This window comes from Balaenoptera physalus (genome assembly GCF_965194825.1).
Source record: "Balaenoptera physalus genome assembly, chromosome: 14".
NCBI classification, from domain to species: domain Eukaryota; kingdom Metazoa; phylum Chordata; class Mammalia; order Artiodactyla; family Balaenopteridae; genus Balaenoptera; species Balaenoptera physalus.
The window spans coordinates 59,831,659-59,852,601 of record NC_138893.1 but is presented as its reverse complement, the minus strand read 5'-3'; the positions used below and the strand labels follow the sequence as shown (position 1 = coordinate 59,852,601).

Below are 20,943 nucleotides of genomic sequence, written 5' to 3'. Positions count from 1 at the left end.
TCAGGTTGCTGTCACAGAATACCATAGACTGGGTAGCTTATAAACAACAGAAATTTATTTCTCACAGTCCTGGAATCCGAGATCAAGGCACTGGCAGATTCGGTGTCTGGTGACAGCCTGATTCCTAGACAGCTGTCTCTTTTTTGCTGTAACCTCTAGAGAACTCTCTGGTCTCATCCTCGTGACCTCATTACCTCCCAAAGGCCCCACTTCTTAATACCATTACCTTGGGGGTTAGGATTACAATATCTGAATTCTGGGGGGACACAAGCATTCAATCTAGAGCAGTACCTATCTCACAGGGTGCTGGGAGTGTTGGATGAGATAATCCATGTAAAGTGTTTAGCTTCCTGGCACAGAGTAAGCGTCTCTAAATGTCGGCTACTGTTACTTCCACAAATACATGAATGAGCTTTTTGCCAAAGGTGTACCAATTGCACACACTTATCTCTTCTACAAGTTTTACAGAACGCACTTCCTTTTCGCAAAATAATAGGCTGAATGTGGCATAAAAGAAAGCTGGCTAGCTGGCAACGGAGTTAGACTTGTTTTTCAATTCTGGCTCTGCCATTCAGACTTCAGGCAGGTTGCTTCACTTCTCTGGGCCTTTCCTTTCCCATCTGTAAAATGGAGTGTGGGAGTGGTAATCACATGCTTTTGTAAAGACACGTAAAGAGCAATGGGACACATAGTTGTTGCTCAATAATAGCCACACTGATTACTCGGTCAATCAAAGTGACTACCATAAGTACCTACTACTGTCATGAGTCTTTTCACCCTCTTTCCAAACCATAGAGAAATCTGTTCGAGGCCCAGATCATTATTTTGATGTAACTGCCCCTAAAAATAACATTGCCTTACCCCGTGGAATCATCAGCTGTGTTCAAATACATTCCCAAGGACAAAAAACAGTCCCACACATACACATGTATGATTAAACAACTCTAAGCATATAAAAGATGTCATAAATTAAGTAATGAGATACCATTACCATTGAGAGCTGCACTATCTAGAGAAAAGATCTACTTAGAAATTCTGGGGGGGATCTTTAAGATGGCGGAGGAGTAAGATGTGGAGATCACCTTCTTCTCCACAAATAGATTAGAAATACATCTACATGTGGAACAACTCCTACAGAACAACTACTGAATGCTGGCAGAAGACCTCAGACTTCCCAAAAGGCAAGAAACTCCCCACGTACCACAGTAGCGCAAAAGAAAAAAGAAAAAACAGAGACAAAAGAATAGGGACAGGACCTGCACCTCTGAGAGGGAGCTGTGGAGGAGGAAAAGTTTCCACACACTAGGAAGCCCCTTCACTGGCGGAGACAGGGGGTGGGGGGGTGGAAGCTTCGGAGCCACGGAGGAGAGCGCAGCAACAGGGGTTGCGGAGGCAACAGGGCAAAGTGGAGAGATTCCCCAAGGAGGATCGGTGCCAACCAGCACTCACCAGCCCGAGAGGCTTGTCTGCTCACCCGCCAGGACGGGTAGGGGCTGGGAGCTGAGGCTCGGGCTTCGGAGGTCAGAACCCAGGGAGTGGACTGGGGTTGGCTGCGTGAACACAGCCTGAAGGGGGCTAGTGCGCCACAGCTAACCAGGAGGGAGTCTGGGAAAAAGTCTAGAACTGCCTAAGAGGCAAGAGACCATTGTTTTGGGGTGCACGAGGAGAGGGGATTCAGAGTACCGCCCAAATGAGCTCCACAGACAGGCGCGAGCCGCAGCTATCAGCTCAGACACCAGAGACGGGAATGAGATGATAAGGCTGCTGCTGCAGCCACCAAGAAGCCTGTGAGCAAGCACAGGTCACTATCCACACCTCCCCTTCCAGGAGTCTGGGCAGCCTGCCACTGCCAGGGTCCCGTGATCCAGGGACAACGTCCTGGGAGAACACATGGTGCTCCTCAGGCTGCTGAAACGTCACACTGGCCTCTGCCACCGCAGGCTTGCCCCGCATTCAGTACCCCTCCCTCCCATGGCCTGAGTGAGTCAGAGCCCCAGAATCAGCTGCTACTTTAACCCTGTCCTGTCTGGGAGCGAACAGATGCCCTCAGGCGACCTACACACAGAGGTGGGGCTAATCCAAAGCTGAACCCCAGGAGCTGTGCGAACAAAGAAGAGAAAGGGAAATTTCCCCCAGCAGGCTCAGCAGCAGTGGAATAAATCTCCACAATCAACTTGATGTACCCTGCATCTCTGGAATACCTGAATACACAACGAATCATCCCAAAATTGAGGTGGTGGACTTTGGGAGCAATTGTAACTTGGGGTTTGCTTTCTGCACCTAATTTGTTTCTGGTTTTATGTTTATCTTAGTTTAGTATTTACAGTTTATTATCATTGGTAGATTTGTTTATTGATTTGGTTGCTCTCTTCCTTTTTTTAAATTAATATATAGATATATATACATTTTTTTCCTTTTTATCTTTTTGTGAGTGGGTATGTGTATGCTTCTTTGTGTGATTTTGTCCATACAGCTTTGCTTTTACCATTTGTCCTAGGGTTCTGTCTGTTCGTTTTTTGTTTGTTTGTTTGTATTTTGTATAGTTTTTAGCGCTTGTTATCATTGGTGGACTTGTTTTTTGGTTTGGTTGCTCTCTTCTTTCTGTCTTTCTTTTACTTTATTACTTTTAAATTTTTCTTATTTTTAATAATTTATTTTTTATTTTATTAACTTTCTTTTCTTTCCTTTTCTTTTCTTTCTTGCTTTCTTTTTTTCTCCCTTTTCTTCTGAGCCATGTGGCTGACAGGGTCTTGGTGCTCCGGCCGGGTGTCAGGCCTGTGCCTCTGAGGTTGGAGAGCCGAGTTCAGGACATTGGTCCAACAGAGACCTCCCGGCTCCACGTAGTATCAAACAGCGAAAACTCTCCCAGAGATCTCCATCTCAATGCTAAGACCCAGCTCCACTCAATGACCAGCAAGCTACAGTGCTGGACACCCTATGCCAAACAACTAGCAAGACAGGAACACAATCACACCCATTAGCAGAGAGGCTGCCTAAAATCATAATAAGGTCACAGACACCCCAAAACACACCACAGGACATGGTCCTGCCCACCAGAAAGACAAGATCCAGCCTCATCCACCAGGACACAGGCACCAGTCCCCTCCACCAGGAAGCCTACACAACCCACTGATCCAACCTTAGCCACTGGGGGCAGACACCAAAAACAATAGGAACTATGAACCTGCAGGCTGCAAAAAGGAGACCCCAAACATCGTACGTGAAGCAAAATGAGAAGACAGAGAAACACACAGCAGATGAAGGAGCAAGGTAAAAACCCACGAGACCAAATAAATGAAGAGGAAATAGGCAGTCTACCTGAAAAAGAATTCAGAGTAATGATAGTAAAGATGATCCAAAATCTTGGAAATAGAATGGAGAAAATACAATAAACGTTTAACAAGGACCTAGAAGAACTAAAGAGCAAACAAACAATGATGAACAACACAATAAATGAAATTTAAAATTCTCTAGAAGGAAACAATAGCAGAATAACTGAGGCAGAAAAACGGATAAGTGACCTAGAAGATAAAAGAGTGGAAATAACTGCCACAGAGCAGAATAAAGAAAAAAGATTGAAAAGAATTGAGGACAGCCTCAGAGACCTCTGGGACAACAATAAATGCACCGACATTAGAATTATAGGGTTCCTAGAGGAAGAAGAGAAAAAGAATGGGACTGAGAAAATATTTGAAGAGATTATAGTTGAAAACTTCCCTAATATGAGAATGGAAATAGTCAATCAAGTCCAGGAAGTGCAGAGAGTCCCACACAGGATAAATCCAAGGAGAAACACGCCAAGACACATATTAATCAAACTATCAAAAATTAAATGCAAAGAAAAATTATTAAAAGCAGCAAGGGAAAAGCAACAAATAACATACAAGGGAATCCCCATAAGGTTAACAGCTGATCTTTCAGCAGAAACTCTGCAAGCCAGAAGCGAGTGGCAGGACATATTTAAAGTGGTGAAAGGGAAAAAGCTACAACCAAGATTACTCTACCCAGCAAGGATCTCATTCAGATTTGACAAAGAAATCAAAAGCTTTACAGACAAGCAAAAGCTAAGAGAATTCAGCACCACCAAACCAGCTTTACAACAAACGCTAATGGCACTTCTCTAGGCAGGCAACATAAGAGAAGGAAAAGATGTACAATAACAAACCCAAAACAATTAAGAAAATGATAATGGAAACATACATATTGATAACTACCTTAAATGTAAATGGATTAAATGCTCCAACCAAAAGACATAGACTGGCTGAATGGATACAAAAACAAGACTCGTATATATGCTGTCGACAAGAGACCCACTTCAGATCTTGGAACACATACAGACTGAGAGTGAGGGGATGGAAAAAGATATTCCATGCAAATGGAAATCAAAAGAAAGCTGGAGTAGCAATTCTGATATCAGACAAAATAGACTTTAAAATAAAGACTACTACAAGAGACAGAGAAGGACAGGGCATAATGATCAAGGGATCAATCCAAGAAAGATATAACAATTGCAAATATTTATGCACCCAACATAGGAGCACCTCAATACAGAAGGCAAATGCTGACAGCCATAAAAGGGGAAATCCACAGTAACATAATCGTAGTAGGGGACTTTAACACCCCACTTTCACCAACGGACAGATCATCCAAAATGAAAATAAATAAGGAAACACAAGCTTTGAATGATACATTAGACCAGATGGACTTAATTGATATTTATAGGACATTCCATCCAAAAACAACAGAATATACTTTCTTCTCAAGTGCTCATGGAACATTCTCCAGGATAGATCAGATCTTGGGTCACAAATCAAGCCTTGGTAAATTTAAGAAAATTGAAATCGTACCAAGTATCTTTTCTGACCACAACGCTATGAGACTAGATATTAATTAAAGGAAAAAAATCTGTAAAAAAATACAAACACATGGAGGCTAGACAATACGCTACTAAATAACCAAGAGATCACTGAAGAAAGCAAAGAGCAAATCAAAAAATACTTAGAAACAAATGACAATGAAAACATGACAACACAAAACCTATGGGATGCAGCAAAAGCAGTTCTAAGAGGGAAGTTTATAGCAATACAATCCTACCTCAAGAAACAAGAAACATCTCAAATAAACAACCTAACCTTACACCTAAAGCAATTAGAGAAAGAAGAACAAAAAAAACCCAAAGTTAGCAGAAGGAAAGAAATCATAAAGATCAGATCAGAAGCAAATGAAAAAGAAATGAAGGAAACAATAGCAAAGATCAATAAAACTAAAAGCTGGTTCTTTGAGAAGATAAACAAAATTGATAAACCATTAGCCAGACTCATCAAGAACAAAAAGGGAAAAGACTCAAATCGGTAGAATTAGAAATGAAAAAGGAGAAGTAACAACTGACACTGCAGAAATACAAAGGATCATGAGAGATTACTACAAGCAACTATATGCCAATAAAATGGACAACCTGGAAGAAATGGACAAATTCTTAGAAAAGCAGAACCTTTCGAGACTGAGCCAGGAAGAAATAGAAAATATAAACAGACCAATCACAAGCACTGAAATTGAAACTGTGATTAAAAATCTTCCAACAAACAAAAGCCCAGGACCAGATGGCTTCACAGGCGAATTCTATCAAACATTTAGAGAAGAGCTAATACCTATCCTTCTCAAACTCTTCCAAAATACTGCAGAGGGAGGAACACTCCCAAACTCATTCTACGAGGCCACCATCACCCTGATACCAAAACCAGACAAAGATGTCACAAACAAAGAAAACTACAGGCCAATATCACTGATGAATATAGATGCAAAAATCCTCAACAAAATACTAGCAAACAGAATCCAACAGCACATTAAAAGGATCATACACTATGATCAAGTGGGGTTTATCCCAGGAATGCAAGGATTCTTCAATATATGCAATATGCAAATCAATCAATGTGATAAACCATAATAACAATTTAAAGAATAAAAACCACATGATTATCTCAATAAATGCAGAAAAAGCTTTTGACAAAATTCAACACCCATTTATGATAAAAACCCTCCAGAAAATAGGCATAGAGGGAACTTACCTCAACATAATAAAGGCCATATATGACAAACCCACAGCCAACATCACTCTCAATGGTGAAAAACTGAAATCATTTCCTCTAAGATCAGGAACAAGACAAGGTTGTCCACTCTCACCACTATTATTCAACATAGTCTTGGAAGTTTTAGCCACAGCAATCAGAGAAGAAAAAGAAATAAAAGGAATCCAAATAAGAAAAGAAGAAGTAAAGCTGTCACTGTTTGCGGATGACATGATACTATACATAGAGAATCCTAAAGATGGTACCAGAAAACTACTAGAGCTAATCAATGAATTTGGTAAAATAGGATACAAAATTAATGCATAGAAATCTCTTGCATTCCTATACACTAATGACGAAAAATCTGAAAGAGAAATTAAGGAAATACTCCCATTTATTGGGAGTATTGCAACAAAAAGAATAAAACACCTAGGAATAAACCTACCTAAGGAGAAAAAAGACCCGTATGCAGAAAACTATAAGACACTGATGAAAGAAATTAAAGATGATACCAACAGATGGAGAGATATACCATGTTCTTGGACTGGAAGAAACAACATTGTGAAAATGACTGTATTACCCAAAGCAATCTACAGATTCAATGCAATCCCTATCAAACTACCAATGGCATTTTTCCCAGAACTAGAACAAAAAATTTCACAGTTTGTATGGAAACACAAAAGACCCTGAATAGCGAAGGCAATGTTGAGAAAGAAAAACGGAGCTGGAGGAATCAGGCTCCCTGACTTCAGACTATACTACGAAGCTACAGTAATCAAGACAGTATGGTACTGGCACAAAAACAGAAATATAGATCAATGGAACAGGATAGAAAGCCCAGAGATAAACCCACGCATATATGCTCACCTTATTTTTGATAAAGGAAGAAAGAATATACAATGGAGAAAAGACAGCCTCTTCAGCTACATGTAAAAGAATGAAATTAGAACACTCCCTAACACCATACACAAAAATAAACTCAAAATGGATTAAAGACCTAAATGTAAGGCCAGACACTTTAAAACTCTTAGAGGATAACATAGGCAGAACACTCTATGACACAAATCATAGCAAGATCCTTTTTGACACACCTCCTAGAGAAATGGAAATACAAACAAAAATAAACAAATGGGACCTAATGAAACTTAAAAGCTTTTGCACAGCAAAGGAAACCATAAACAAGACAAAAAGACAACCCTTAGAATGGGAGAAAATATTTGCAAATGAAGCAACTGACAAAGGATTCATCTCCAAGATTTACAAGCAGCTCATGCAGCTCAATATCAAAAAAACAAACAACCCAATCCAAAAATGGGCAGAAGACCTAAATAGACATTTTTCCAAAGAAGTTATACAGATTGCCAACAAACACATAAAAGGTTGCTCAACATCACTAATCATTAGAGAAATGCAAATCAAAACTACAATGAGGTATCACCTCACACCAGTCAGAATGGCCATCATCAAAAAATCTACAAACAATAAATGCTGGAGAGGGTGTGGAGAAAAGGGAACCCTCTTGCACTGTTGGTGGGAATGTAAATTGATACAGCCACTATGGAGAACAGTATGGAGGTTCCTTAAAAAATTAAAACTAGAACTACCATAGGACCCAGCAATCCCACTAGTGGGCATATACCCTGAGAAAACCATAATTCAAAAAGAGTCATGTACCACAATGTTCATTGCAGCTCTATTTACAATAGCCAGGACATGGAAGCAATCTAGGTGTCCACTGACAGATGAATGGATAAAGGAGATGTGGCACATATACACAATGGAATATTACTCAGCCATAAAAAGAAACAAAACTGAGTTATTTGTAGTGAGGTGGGTGGACCTAGAGTCTGTCATACAGAGTGAAGTAAGTCAGAAAGAGAAAAACAAATACCGTTTGCTAACACATATATATGGAATCATAAAAAAAAAAAAAAGGTTCTGAAGAACCTAGAGGCAGGACAGGAATAAAGACGCAGACGTAGAGAGTGGACTTGAGGACACAGGGAGGGGGAAGGGTAAGCTGGGACGAAGTGAGAGAGTGGCATGGACATATATACACTACCAAATGTAAAATAGCTAGCTAGTGGGAAGCAGCCGCATAGCACAGGGAGATCAGCTCGGTGCTTTGTGACCACCTAGAGGGGTGGGATAGGGAGGGTGGGAGGGAGATGCAAGAGGGAGGAGATATGCGGATATATGTATATGTATAGCTGATTCTCTTTGTTATAAAGCAGAAACTAACACACCATTGTAAAGGAATTACACTCCAATAAAGATGTTAAAAAAAAATAAAGAAATTCTGTGTGCCCTATCTGATTCAGTATATTGTCATCCCAAGGTGAACACTGGCCTACATAGTAAAGCTAAAGCACATAATTAAATATAATGGAAGTCAAACCTTGATTGATTTTCATGGTAATTGGTTTGTATTAAAACATACACACACACTATTAAAAGTCAGGCTATCAGACAGATAAAAAAAACCAACCCCAAACCTGTTAATTAAAACCAGTACTCTTTGTTTCCCTACCAATTCTGTCTCCAAACACCAGGCTGGAGTTTGTTTTATTTACTTGTTGAATGTCCCACATGTTAAAAAGTAACAGTACTTTTTCCATCTTTCGTTACTATGCCAAACAAAATACGTTTTGTATTAACGTTGAAATTCACTTACTGGCCTTTTGGGGAAAAGTGGTGTTCATGTCCCTAATAAATCCTGATACCTGACTTAACCACTTACACATTGAACACTTGGGCCCTTAAATTCTTAAATCTTCAGTTCAGATGTGCATTGTACAATTCCTAACTTCATCGACAAACTTAGAAATCTGACCACATCCTAGAAGGGAGCAATCTAGAATGTGCCCTCGCTTTCCATTTTAGTCTTTTGTTGTCGATTTGCAAACCTCCTTGTCCATCTAGAAGTTCTGATTATGTTTTTAAAAATGCATATATATTCACACTCTATGCAGATACAACCAGAAAATTCTACCTGTTTATCTTTTTATCCTGGGTTTTCTAATTAGCCTGACTCAGAAGTAGGGGAAATTCTAAGTGCCAAAGGTAAATGTCCCAATATTTAGAAAAGTGAAGCCTTACACTTAGACAGTGGTGTTTAGCTAAAACTGGTAACAGGTTAGGGTTTCTTCAGTTTGTACCCACGAATGTGTTACATGCATAAGGAACTCTCACCCATCTTCTGCTAGTGTTCGATCTGGAGAATCTCAGAATTCGGAACTTCCACCAGGAGGCTGCAGGCACTGATCCAGCCCTTATTCGTGCCTGTTGCCACACACTGGGAAGGAAGAGCTCAGCTCACATCCTTGAGTCTTCTGATGGTACTCAGATATTTACTTTTCTGCAGCATAGTGTTTGCTGGCTCAAACAAGTACCTCCTTTGCATTTTTCTCCTCTCTTCACTAGTGTGGCTTGTCTCCAAGTATCCTTACAGTCTAAAATATCCAGGTATGGAAACAACCTAAGTGTCCGCTGATGGATGAATGAATAAAGTGTGGCATATATGTACACAATACATTATTATTCAGCTATGAGAAAGAAGGAAATCCTGCCATTTACAACAACATGGATGAAGCTGGAGGGCATTATGCTAAGTGAAATAAGCCAGACAGAGAAAGACAAATAGTGTGTGGTATCATTTATATATGGAAACTTTAAAAAAAAAAAGTGGAACTCATAGAAACAGAGTCGAATAACAATGGTTGCCAGGGATTGGGGTGGTGGTAGTGAGGGAAATAGGGAGAGCCCGGTAAAAGGGTACAAACGTTCAGTTATAAGATGAATAAGGTCTGAGGATTTAATGTAAACACAGTAACTATAGTTGATAACATTGTATTGTATAACTGAAATTTGCTAAGAAAGCAGAATTAAGTGTTTTCATAAAAAAGTAAATATATGAGGTGATGGATGTATTTCTTAACTTGATGATGGGAATCTTGTCACAATGCATGCATATATCAAATCATCATGTTCTACACTTTAAATATATTGCAATTTTAAATGTTAATTATACCTCAATAAAGCTGAAAAAAGAAAATAAATAAATGAATAAAATATCCAGGATTTCAAGGCAACAGCTATATACTCCTTTGTGCCATTTCTGTTCCTTCTCCAAAAAGTATATATTCACCAATTTCATCAAAAATAAAGAGTTATGTACAAAGTTGTTGCTGCAGAACTGTTTATGATGTTTAGAGACTCTAGCTGCAGCCTAAAGCTATGAGAGACAGGTTAAATAAATTATGGTATATCTATATAATGGAACATTGGGAATATAATACAACCATTACAAATGATGCTTTAATGCTGGAAGAAAATGCTTTTGCTAAAATTTTTAAATAAAAAAGGATAAATTGGGAGTTTGGGACTGACATATACACACTACTATATTTAAAATAGATAATCACCAAGGACCTACTGTATAGCATAGGGAATTCTGCTCAATATTCTGTAATAATCTAAATGGGAAAAGAATTTGAAAAAGAATAGATATATGTATATGTATAACTGAATCACTTTGCTGTACACCTGAAACTAATACAACATTGTAAATCAAATACAGTCCAATAAAAAAAAGTTATCAAAATCTTATCTTAGTGTGATCCAAAATTACCTTTAGCACATTTTAAACAGTCATTTTCTCTGAGTGATGGTATTGTGAGTACTTTTTCCTGCTTTTTTCCTCCATTTTTGTATTACCCGATATTTTGGGGGGGAAGGGGGGGAAAAGGTAATTGTGGGGCTAGGAGTGTCATAGCTAATCAAATAAAACTTTGTGGTCTTTCTTATTGTAGCGCCCCCCCCCCTCCTTTTTAAGTAAGGAAGTCATTCTGAGGTGTCTCTGCCAGCTCAGTCGTCTTGTCCTGCGTGTTAGTGGTGAACAGTGTTCTGTATGGCGGTGATGACAGCTGGCGTTTACTGAATAACTGCTATGTGCCAAGCAGGAATCTAACTTCTTTACATACACATTATCTTATTTAATCCTCACATCAACCTGATGAGGTTGTATGATTAGCTCCATCTTACCAATACTGAAACTGCAGCATAGAGGTTAAATAAATGGCCCCAGGTCATCCAGCTGCAATTCAAACTCAAGCCCTCCAGAGTTTGAATAACTACACCATTTACAAACATTAGGCTCTTGGCATTTTACTAGGACTATCATTAGTTTAGAAATATTTGGTATATGAGCTGACTCCGTAAGGAGTCAGCTACTTATGTATGCTTCAAAGAAATCAGAGCACCAAGGAGCATGCAAAAGGAATCTCCCTATAGAGACCTCATGGAAACTCCACTGAAGGACTTTCGCCATCGTCTGTCATACAGATGGAAATGGCTACTTCAATGAGGTGGTGATGATGTCACCTGTACCTTTTTCATCAACATCAATCAAATACTCAAATATCTGTACCCAAGTTGCACGGCATATGAAAAAAACTACCGTCTATAATGAGACTTCCAACTTAATTGCGGAGAAAAGACCAATAACATACATGGAACAATCAGCACAAGGCAAAAATAAAAACTTTTAAAATAATAATAATAAAATGCTAAGCCATGTGGCAGACTGGATAACTAGCGCAGAAGTCATGTAGAAAGAACCGTCAGCTCTGAAGTATCTTAGAATCTGAAGGTACAGTATAACAAACAATACTTGAAGATCATCTAGCCGACTCCAGCATTCCAAGAGGAGAGCTAACTTGGCTGAGGTCACCCAGTTGCTAAAGTAACCAAGAAAGCTTGAAGAAGCAGTTAAGTCTTGGAAAAGCTTTCCAAGGATAAGCACAGTGAGTGAGGTGATCTTTTGATAAAAAGAGTGGACAAGATTTCCTGATTTAGCAAAATCAACCTGCCACTATTCTGATTTTTAGATTACAAGATTGTGAATAGTCCTTGCACTGAGGGATCAGATTTAAAATTTTTAAATAATCAAAAACTACTGAATTGTTTGTTTCATTCCATTCATTGTTTTTAAACATGAAGTATTTTAATGTTTATTGCACTCTACCCAAAATATTAGCAAATAGAAACGTACCTACTCACATATGCAATCCAGGTGCCTAGCTGAGAGAAGTGATATCTGGCTGCCCTAAAACACCTCTGGTTTGGACAGAAGCAGGAGTCTGAAGTTGCAAACTGTAAGTAGGAATTAATTATTCGTCCAGCTTTGATGCTTTTATCAACCACATACTCAAATTTCATTTAAAGCATGTAAATACTCTTTGTAATAATTGCTTATGTAAAAATCTATCAGTCATCAGAAAATAGGGATGTGCTTGAGTCTAAGTAGATTTGTCTTAGATTACCTAAATATCAACTGATTAGGCAGTATTTTTTTTCTTTTTTTTTGTAAAAAGATACTTGAATGCTAATAGGCAAGGTATAAAGATACTACATTAAGCCTAGTTTTAACTAAGAGATTTTGGTAGTCAACACAGCAGATGTGGCTCAGAACATGTAAAATTTATTTCAGAAATGTTTGTTCAAATTTGAGAAAAAAAAAACATGATAGGATAATGAAAGGTCAATTTTGATGAATTCTTTTTAAAAGTTGATAAATAAGTATGATCGCTAAACTTAAAATAACTATGGTTTTCATTAAAAAAAAATACAAAACTAATACCTGACAAAGCACACAGGCATAAAGTTATACTTTCTTGTATTCTAGAATATTACCTCCTGTGGATTTGCAAGCAAAAGTTAAGGCTCAAGGTTATTTTTTCTCTGCCTTCATGCTATTGTTAAGAGAGTGTATTTTCAATTCCTCAAAAATTATTTCTAGAGGTATTATACACTCAAACACAGACCATTTAAGCTAGCAATACTAAATACTCAAAGCAGTTCTCTTTCGTTATATTTTAGCTATTTACATTGTGAATTCTCATAGTTTGTTAATGTAAAATCAGAGAAATAACTAAAATGTGGCTTCAAAAGAAGTAAAACAGGTTAATAAATCATTAGGAATCAATGCTAAATCCATAAAGAATGTCATTTTCTAACAAGACTCAAAAACAAAAACAGAAATTCAGGTGTTAGTTGCCTTCCTTACAACCGTAGCCAATCTGCTGTATGGGTTCAAAGTTCCCGACAAGACGTTAACTTTCAACCGAAACATTTCAGACCTACAAAACACAAGTATCAGAGTTACCGCGTCCCACAGTCGAGTTAAAACGCTTTCCAAAGTCTCAGAGACTTTAACTGAATGCAGAAAAGCTAAGAGTCTAAGTTGATAAACAGAAACAGAAAAAAGTGAAGCTGTTTGCCAAATATCAAGTTCTTACAGACGAATCCAAAGCATATCTAGCAATTTCCCTATGTGAAACAGAAAAACCTATATGCAAAAGGTGCATGTTTGAATGCAATCACTTATTAGCATGCATTCTACTTACTTTGCTTTCTGCCATTTATAAGCTTCATTAAGGAGACCCAGAAAGAGGTAACAAATTGAATTAAGTTCAGCTCGGATAAGAAAAACCTGTTGTAAACTCGATCTACAATTTGCATCTCAGAATTTCCAGCGGGGAAGGGACTCTTCACAAACTTACATATATACAAGCTTTAGATTGTGAAATAACGCATTTCAGCATTCTGCACTGTACATTACTATTAGAAACCTCAACTCCACCTCCCAACTCCCCGAAAAAAATTCACCTCCAATCTTCATTGGTCCACATAGTTCCGGCCCACATGGTATCAGTGGGTGTGACCCTCCCAACAGGTCCTCTCATTGGCTGCGAGGAAACAGCGTTTAATAGGCTGTGATTTTCCGGGGCTGTCAAACTCCACGCCTCCAGACCTCGCGCTTGCGAATAGGCCCAGGGAGCTGGCGGCTTCTCTGCGATTCAAAGGGCAAGCTGACTGCCTGAGCGCCAACCCGAGCTCTCATAAGGGAAAGGGGAGAGAAGAACGAGGGCAACTCAGGCTCTCCACCCACCGCTGCTCTAACTCTACTCCCGGACCCCACCAAATGTTGACACACGTGCATTTCCCCACCGACAAATTAGTAAGGTGGCCAGTGCGTTTGCCTTCCACAGAGCCGTGACCTGAGGAGCAGCTCAGACTCCGAGTCCAATCGGCCTATTCTACAGATGGAAGCAAGCAAGGGTCAGGCTTAGGCAACGATCTGTAGTGCTTGCGCCCCCTCAGATCCGTCCGCCGACGGCGGGCGCTGGTGTGCACGACGCGCGCTTCAGTGCCTGGCCCGCCGCTCCCGGGTGCCGGACCCCGCGCTGCGCCTGCCTGGCGCCCGCGCTCCCCTCCCGGAGGGACTTACGCGGCCTGTTCTTCCTCCCCGAGTCCATCCTCCTCCGCAGCCGGCATTTCTTGGCCGGGGAGTCGTGCTGAGGGGGCGGCGGCTGTGGCTGGAGCTCTGGCTGGAGCGGGAGGCGCGGGGGCGCCGCGTCGCCGCCTCCCGGGAGGCTCCGGCTGCAGAGGCGCGGCGGCTGGATGGGCGGCGGGTGGAAGCCGTTGTGCAGCAGCCCGTTCACGGCTGCAGCGCCGGCGCCGGCGGGAGTCCCCGGGGCATGCGGGGCCGAGCGCTCCGGCTGCCCGCCGTGGTCGCCCATGCCAGGGGCTGGTGGGGCGGCGCGCGGGGCCCGGCTCAGACGGCCTCGCTGGAGGTCATTCTCGGGCGTCTTTATTTCCCCGGATCCTCCTTGCGGCTTCCGATTCAACAGCCGCAGAGCCGGCGCCGGGGGATGGCGAGCCGGGCGCTCCTCCCCTCCTCCCGCCGGCGCTCCAACCTCTTCCACTCCCTGCCCCCCGCGCTCCGGCCCCCCGGCGCCGGCCTGGAGCATGCCCACTCCCGGCGCGGAATTGGGGATACCAGCGCACCCCCAGCCGGGGCCCCGGCAGCCCGCCTTCCCCGGATCCCCCAGCCGCGCGACTTCAAACGCGGCTTCCTCGCCTCCCAGACCTGTCCCCGCTACTGAGCATGCCCAGTCCTGCCCGCCACCGCCACCGCCGCCGCCACCGCCGAGCTTCAACATGGGGACTGAAGTTCTCTGGCTTTGCAAAGAAGAGATGGGCGGGTTGGGCTTTGTATGGCGGAGCGAGCCGAGAGGGGACTGGGCGAGGCCGGCGCGAGAGGAGCAGGCAGCTTCGGGAGGAATGTGGGGTGAAGACAAGAAATATTTGTAGAGGTTTGGGTTTGCTAATCCTGTCCGCAGTGAGCTAGATACCTCTGCAAGGTCATTCACGTCGTGCACTCCTCCCCGAAACCTTTGTGAGTGTGTGTGTGTGTGTTTAGTGAAGTGACCAAACTACTCACAGGCCTGAGGGGAAGGAGAACGATTATTTATAGAAAGGTAGGCGGATTTGGAGAGGGAGAGGAGTGTAATTTCTTTGCTGGCACACACAGACACCATGTGGCCTCGTGGAGTTGTCTTTTGCAGGGAGGAAACCTAGGAATTCAGTGTAAGGACAGTGAAGGTCACAGATGTAGGCGGGATTAACCGGTGCTGGAAGAGACCAAGTAAACAGAAGCAGTCCCAAGCTATAAAAAGCACTTTCCTCACCCAGAAAGGACGTTTAAGAGACAATGTCACTCTATTTATAGAGTAAGGAGTTGCCTGTGTTTTAAGAAGGGAAGGCAGCATCGCAGGGTAGACAACCCCATAGGCTCTGGAGTCAGAGCTGGGTTCAAATTCCAACTCAGCCCCTGATCAAACCAAGAGAAAGTCATTGCTCAAGTTAACACACCTGGCGACAGGGAACAGGACTGGACACGCTCAGCGGGCAGGACAAATTTGGGTGGTGAGGACCTTCCTAAAGCTGTGTAATCCCGTGAGGCCTCAGCTTTTGAATCTAACTAGGAGCTGTCGTGAGAAATCTATCTGAAAGTACCTGGTACAGTCCTGGCACACAGTCAAATGCCCACAAGAGGTGGTTATCCTTATTACACTGTTATTATTAGCAGATCACCCTGCATTTCCAACAAGGGGAACAAACCATACTCACAGCCATATTCACCGTGTAACTTATTGTGTGTGATGTTCTCCATCATCTGTAGTTACTTAATCTACAGAGGAGTCAGAGGCCTCGGCGCTTTCAGCAGCAGCCAGGGCCTGCACCTTGATCGGAATTCCTTCCAGCAGAGCCTGACCTAGAATCAGAGCTTTAGAACCCATGACCACTGGAGTGCTTTGGTCCATTCACACATCTTTTCAGATAAGGAAACGGAGCCACAGAGGGATGGCTGAGGTTATTAAGAACAAAGCTAAGAATAAACCTTATTTCTCCTATTTTTGCTTCCCTGACCTTATTATACTTTTGAAGACATGGAGATAAACCTAGGTGATGTGGCCCCTGCCTCCCTCCCCTGCCTCGTCTTGAGCTCCTGATGCTTCCTCTACAGAGAAGCCTTTCAGTTCCTCAGACACACGAATATCCCTTTGCATCTGCTGTTTCCCTTGCCTGTTCCCAGACCTCTTTGTCTACTAGATTCCAACTCAATCCTTAGATCTCTGCTTCAACTGCTTATATTTCAAGTAATCTTCCCTGACCCTTAGGACAAGATTAGGGCTCTCTCCTCCTACACTTGACCTTCATGACTCTATCAGTCTGCAATGCTGCAATGGGGGTAATCATAGAACATCACTGAGTTGTTACAGTGATGAAATGAATATATATGTAAAGTGTCCAGCACATCATAGGTGCTATGAAAAAGTTAGATATTATTTGATTGTCTCCCTCCACTACACTGTAATCTCCATTAAGGCAGATGACTCTCATTCATCACTGTATCCCTAGGAAGCTCTTGGTAATCATCTGTGACTGAATAAATGACTTAGGTGATATTTCACCCAGGGTGTCTCTCACTTTCTACTGCAAATTTGCTAAAAAAAACCAAAACAACAACAACAAAAACCTCCATTGTTACACCTTAATATTCAAATATAAAGTTTTCAAATTCCTACATAATTTAAGCTGAGTAGTTTAGGAAGCACTTTACATCAGAAATGCAAATAGAAGATTTAGCAATGCAGTATCTCCAAGGACATATTCTCTCCAGCTTGATTCCCAGGCATGGTGAGGAAGGCCTGAGCCAGGTGGCTCAGACCCAGGTAGGGCAGAAGTACTGGTTTGGGGACAGAAAGTCCTGCACCAGCTTCCTTTCTCTCATCCTCGTCAGGCTGGTGCCCTGGATCAGTTACACCCTGCATGTGGTAGAGAGGAAGCCAGGAGGCATCTCACAGGTTTATGGGGGCGGGGGGTGCTTTTGGAGGTGTAATTTTGAGGCATGAGCTATCATGTGCTCCAGCAGGGGAGTTGAACAAATAATGTTTGGAAGAGAGGGAGGGAGGAGAGTGCCACAAGGCACTCTCTCCCTCTGTTCATTTTTTTATTTACTAATCATTTATTAAGCATGTACTATACTGTAGGCAGTAAAACAAATGCAGGGAGTACAAAGCCAAAATAAATGCCTTTGTTGTCCTCTAGGGGCTTACAATTCAGAGAGAGAGGGAGAGGAAAGTCAATGGTTCTCTATCATAAGAATAACCTAGGGAGCTTTTTCCTTTTAAACTTTCTGCTGAAAATAACATACATACAGAAATGTACACATACCCTAAGGGTAGAGCTCAGTGAATTTTGCACAAATGAACACCCTGTGTAGCCAGCACCTGATCAACAAACAGGACATGACCAGTAACCTAGGAGAATTTTTAAAGAGCCAATTTTGGGCTGAGGTTCATAGACCTTCAGTAGGTTTGGAGCACAGGAGTCTGCATGGTGATGATGGTGATGATGATGATAAATATTTTTCAAATTAAAGAAACAAAACACTAACAGTAACTTTTTTAAAAACAGGATTAAAAAAAAAAATGCAGATGGTCCTTCCTTGGAGCAACAATGAATGAAACAAAGTATGTCACCAATGCCATGGAAGGGAACTCCAGAGGACTCCAGAGAGTGAGCAATGATGGAATAGGAGGACAGAGGAGGAAGATGGTGCTGAGATGGATGTTAAGACACGCTTCAGGGAGGAAATGACCCGTAAACTGAATTTTGAACAATAATGGGATTTCATCATGGAAGGTGGAAGGAATTCCATTCAGAACTGAGGGAGTGGAGACTCTGCCGGTGTTTCGAAACCATCTGGCATGTTTGGGAACCTGCCAGGAGTTCAACAAGGCTGAAACACAACCTACAAAGGGAGGAGATGAGTGATGGCCAAAAAGGTTAGATGGGGTCCAAATCTCAGATGGCTTTCTGCACCACAGGAAACAATTTGGACTTTTTCCTGAAGGCCATGAGAAACCATTGAAGAGTTTTAGGTTGTGGAAAAAGTACTAGATTTGCATCCTGGAAGGATCTCTGGCAGCAGTCTGGAGAATAAAATAGGGGAGGAAGTTCCTAGTTGGAAAGACTAGATAGAAGACTACTGGAAACAACCAGGAAAGAGGTGAGAAGGGACTGAGTGAAGGACACACCATTCAGAATGAGATCATCAGGTGGATTTAAAAATTATTTAAAGAATCTATAGGATTTAGTGGCTAATTGCAGGGTGAGGGAGAGGTAAGGCTAGGATAATTTCTGTGTTTCTAGTTTGGGCAACTGGGAATGTGGTGGTTTCAGCATGCAAGATAAAATATGCAGAAAAGGAGCAAGATCTTCTACCTATATTCTCTCTGGGTTTTATACTTTAAAAAGGGTGATCCTTTAAAAATATAGATCTGATCATGACATTCTTGTACTTAAACTTACATTGATATGTAAGCCATATCAATATTTGCCTATCTCAGTCTAACTCAACCCTTCCTCCCCTCCCCTCCCCTCCCCCTTCCTTCCTTCCTCCCTTCCTCCCCTCCCCTTTCCTTCCTTCCTTCCTTCCTCTCTCCCTCTCCCTCCCTCCCTCCCATAAAAAAAGGGACACCAGCACTAGTTTTCTATTACTCTAAATAAGACTTGTAATTTACTGTTATTTTTTGAAGACACAGATAAAACCTGTCCACCATGCCATCATTACACATTATCACTGTAGAAATTCTAGTTCCTTGCTAAAATGGAAATAAAGGCAAATTTGCCCAAGTTTCTACCCCTTAATAGCCACACAGATGACAGTATGAGCTCGGAGAAAGGGTACTCTTCAAGATATAGTTTAAAAAGAATTACTAGAACTTTAACTGCCAGAATTATATCGACCCAAAATGACTTCTCTTTTGCTTTTTTGCCTTTTTGCTATCGGTGTTGGTACCTTTCTTAGAGATTCGCATGGGGCCCCTCACACAAGACACGCTTTCCGAGGACAGTGCTATTCTCAATGACCCTGCTTCTCATGCTGCTCTCTTCAGGGCCCTGGGGAGGAGCGCTGTTCCAGGCAGTCAGAGGCCACCAAAAGCAAACAAACGCTGCTCTGGTGAGTAATGGGCTATGGGGAGATGCTGATGACCCCTGCATCAGAGCCTCCCTCTTTTCCTTTCTTCAGAATCGAGCCGCTACTACACAGCAGGCACCAAGCTAAGTACCAGGGATACACTCTTAAGCAAACACCAAGTCTCCCTCCTTATCTAGATTACAGAAGACAAGCCTTAAGCACGTAATCACCACAAGAGCAAAACTGTAAGTGCATTCCGCGAAGTGCAAAACAAGGTAAGACTCCCAGTGCCATGAGGGCACATACCAGGGGGACCTGGCCTAGTCTTAAACTTTAGTAGCTGAAATGATATTTAAGCTGAATTCTGAATATCGAATAGAAGTTAACTAAGGTGGGGGTAGAAGTGGAGGAGGTATTCTTAGGAGGTATTCTTACCATAAATATGGTAGGCACTTGCTGACTGACAGGATGAATTGACCCTGTCCCACTCAATGGGGCAAATCAAAAGGAAGGAAGGGCTTCCCTGGTGGCGCAGCGGTTGAGAGTCTGCCTGCCGATGCAGGGGACACGGGTTCGAGCCCTGGTCCGGGAAGATCCCACATGCCGTGGAGCAACTGGGCCCGTCAGCCACAACTACTGAGCCTGCGCGTCTGGAGCCTGTGCTCCGCAACGAGAGGCCGCGACAGTGAGGGGCCCCCGCTCGCCGCAACTGGAGAAAGCCCTCGCACAGAAACGAAGACCCAACACAGCCATAAATAAATAAATAAATAAATTTATATATAAAAAAAAAGTAAGGAAGATTATTCACTGGAACAGACCATGGGGGAGGGTTCAGGCCAATCCCATTCTCTTTACTGTTTTTCTGTGTGGGTTGATGGAGCATTTTCTACTCGATACTATTGTTGCCTATTTTAGTTTTTTTGTTGTTGGGTTGTTTTTGTTTTTGTTTTGTTTTTGGTCAATGGAGGTGGAAAAACATATCATTAGCAGCTGCCACTACCAGTAATAACCGTGTGTACAGGAATGAAGCACACCTCACATGAACCAACTTCCTGTCAGTCACTAATATTTTTTGAGCAGCTACCAATTATGATTTGGTGAAGGGAGGTGGAGTGTGGCTGCCTAGAAATTTGATAAGCTATAATCAGAGTGACCCCAAGTACTGGGCATAAGATTAGGAATGGAGCTGGGTTTAGCAAAATGATAGTAGTCTTCTTATCTAACATTTATTGAGCTCTTACATGCCATACACCGTACTAAGCACACTATTAAGTGTCATCTTTTTTAATCAGCACAGTAGTCACGTGAGTTGGGTACTGTTATTATCCTCATATTTTGAAGGAGAGAACTAGAGCTTAGAGAGGCTAACTTGCCCACTTTCACACAGCAGGAAATGTATAACAGACATTTGAAGTCAGGTCTGGGTGGCCCTAGAACCTGCACGTTTCATAACTCAGCCACAGTGCCTCCCAAAAGGTGGCGTATCTCTGGTCACCTGCAGACTTTACACCATGGTTGTGAACACCTGATACAGTAGTCCACTGT

The 20,943-nt window shown here is 42.1% G+C and overlaps 1 protein-coding gene and 1 long non-coding RNA gene across 22 annotated transcripts in view; one reads left to right on the top strand and one right to left on the bottom strand.

Annotated features, from left to right (window-relative positions):
- Nucleotides 1-13,463, top strand: part of LOC309642391 — a 102,346-nt gene extending 88,883 nt beyond the window's left edge. The window contains exon 7 of the long non-coding RNA XR_014253136.1: nt 3,374-13,463. This is a non-coding gene — a long non-coding RNA (uncharacterized lncRNA). The remainder of the gene's footprint in view (nt 1-3,373) is intronic.
- PANK1 (pantothenate kinase 1) overlaps nt 1-20,943 on the bottom strand; it is a 110,937-nt gene that overhangs the window by 51,320 nt on the left and 38,674 nt on the right. The window contains exons 1-2 of one of the 21 annotated variants that reach the window (XM_082423746.1): nt 14,356-15,244; nt 13,734-13,917 (exon numbers count right to left, since the gene is read on the bottom strand). The exons of 12 other annotated variants lie outside the window; for them this stretch is intronic. In XM_082423746.1, coding sequence (XP_082279872.1) covers nt 13,734-13,917; nt 14,356-15,070 — 899 coding nt within the window. In that variant the 5' untranslated portion in view covers nt 15,071-15,244. Of the gene's footprint in view, nt 1-13,471; nt 13,709-13,733; nt 13,918-14,355; nt 15,245-20,943 lie in introns of those variants that run through there. 8 more of the 21 variants (XR_014253091.1, XM_082423751.1, XM_082423749.1 and 5 more) reach the window with 8 other exon arrangements.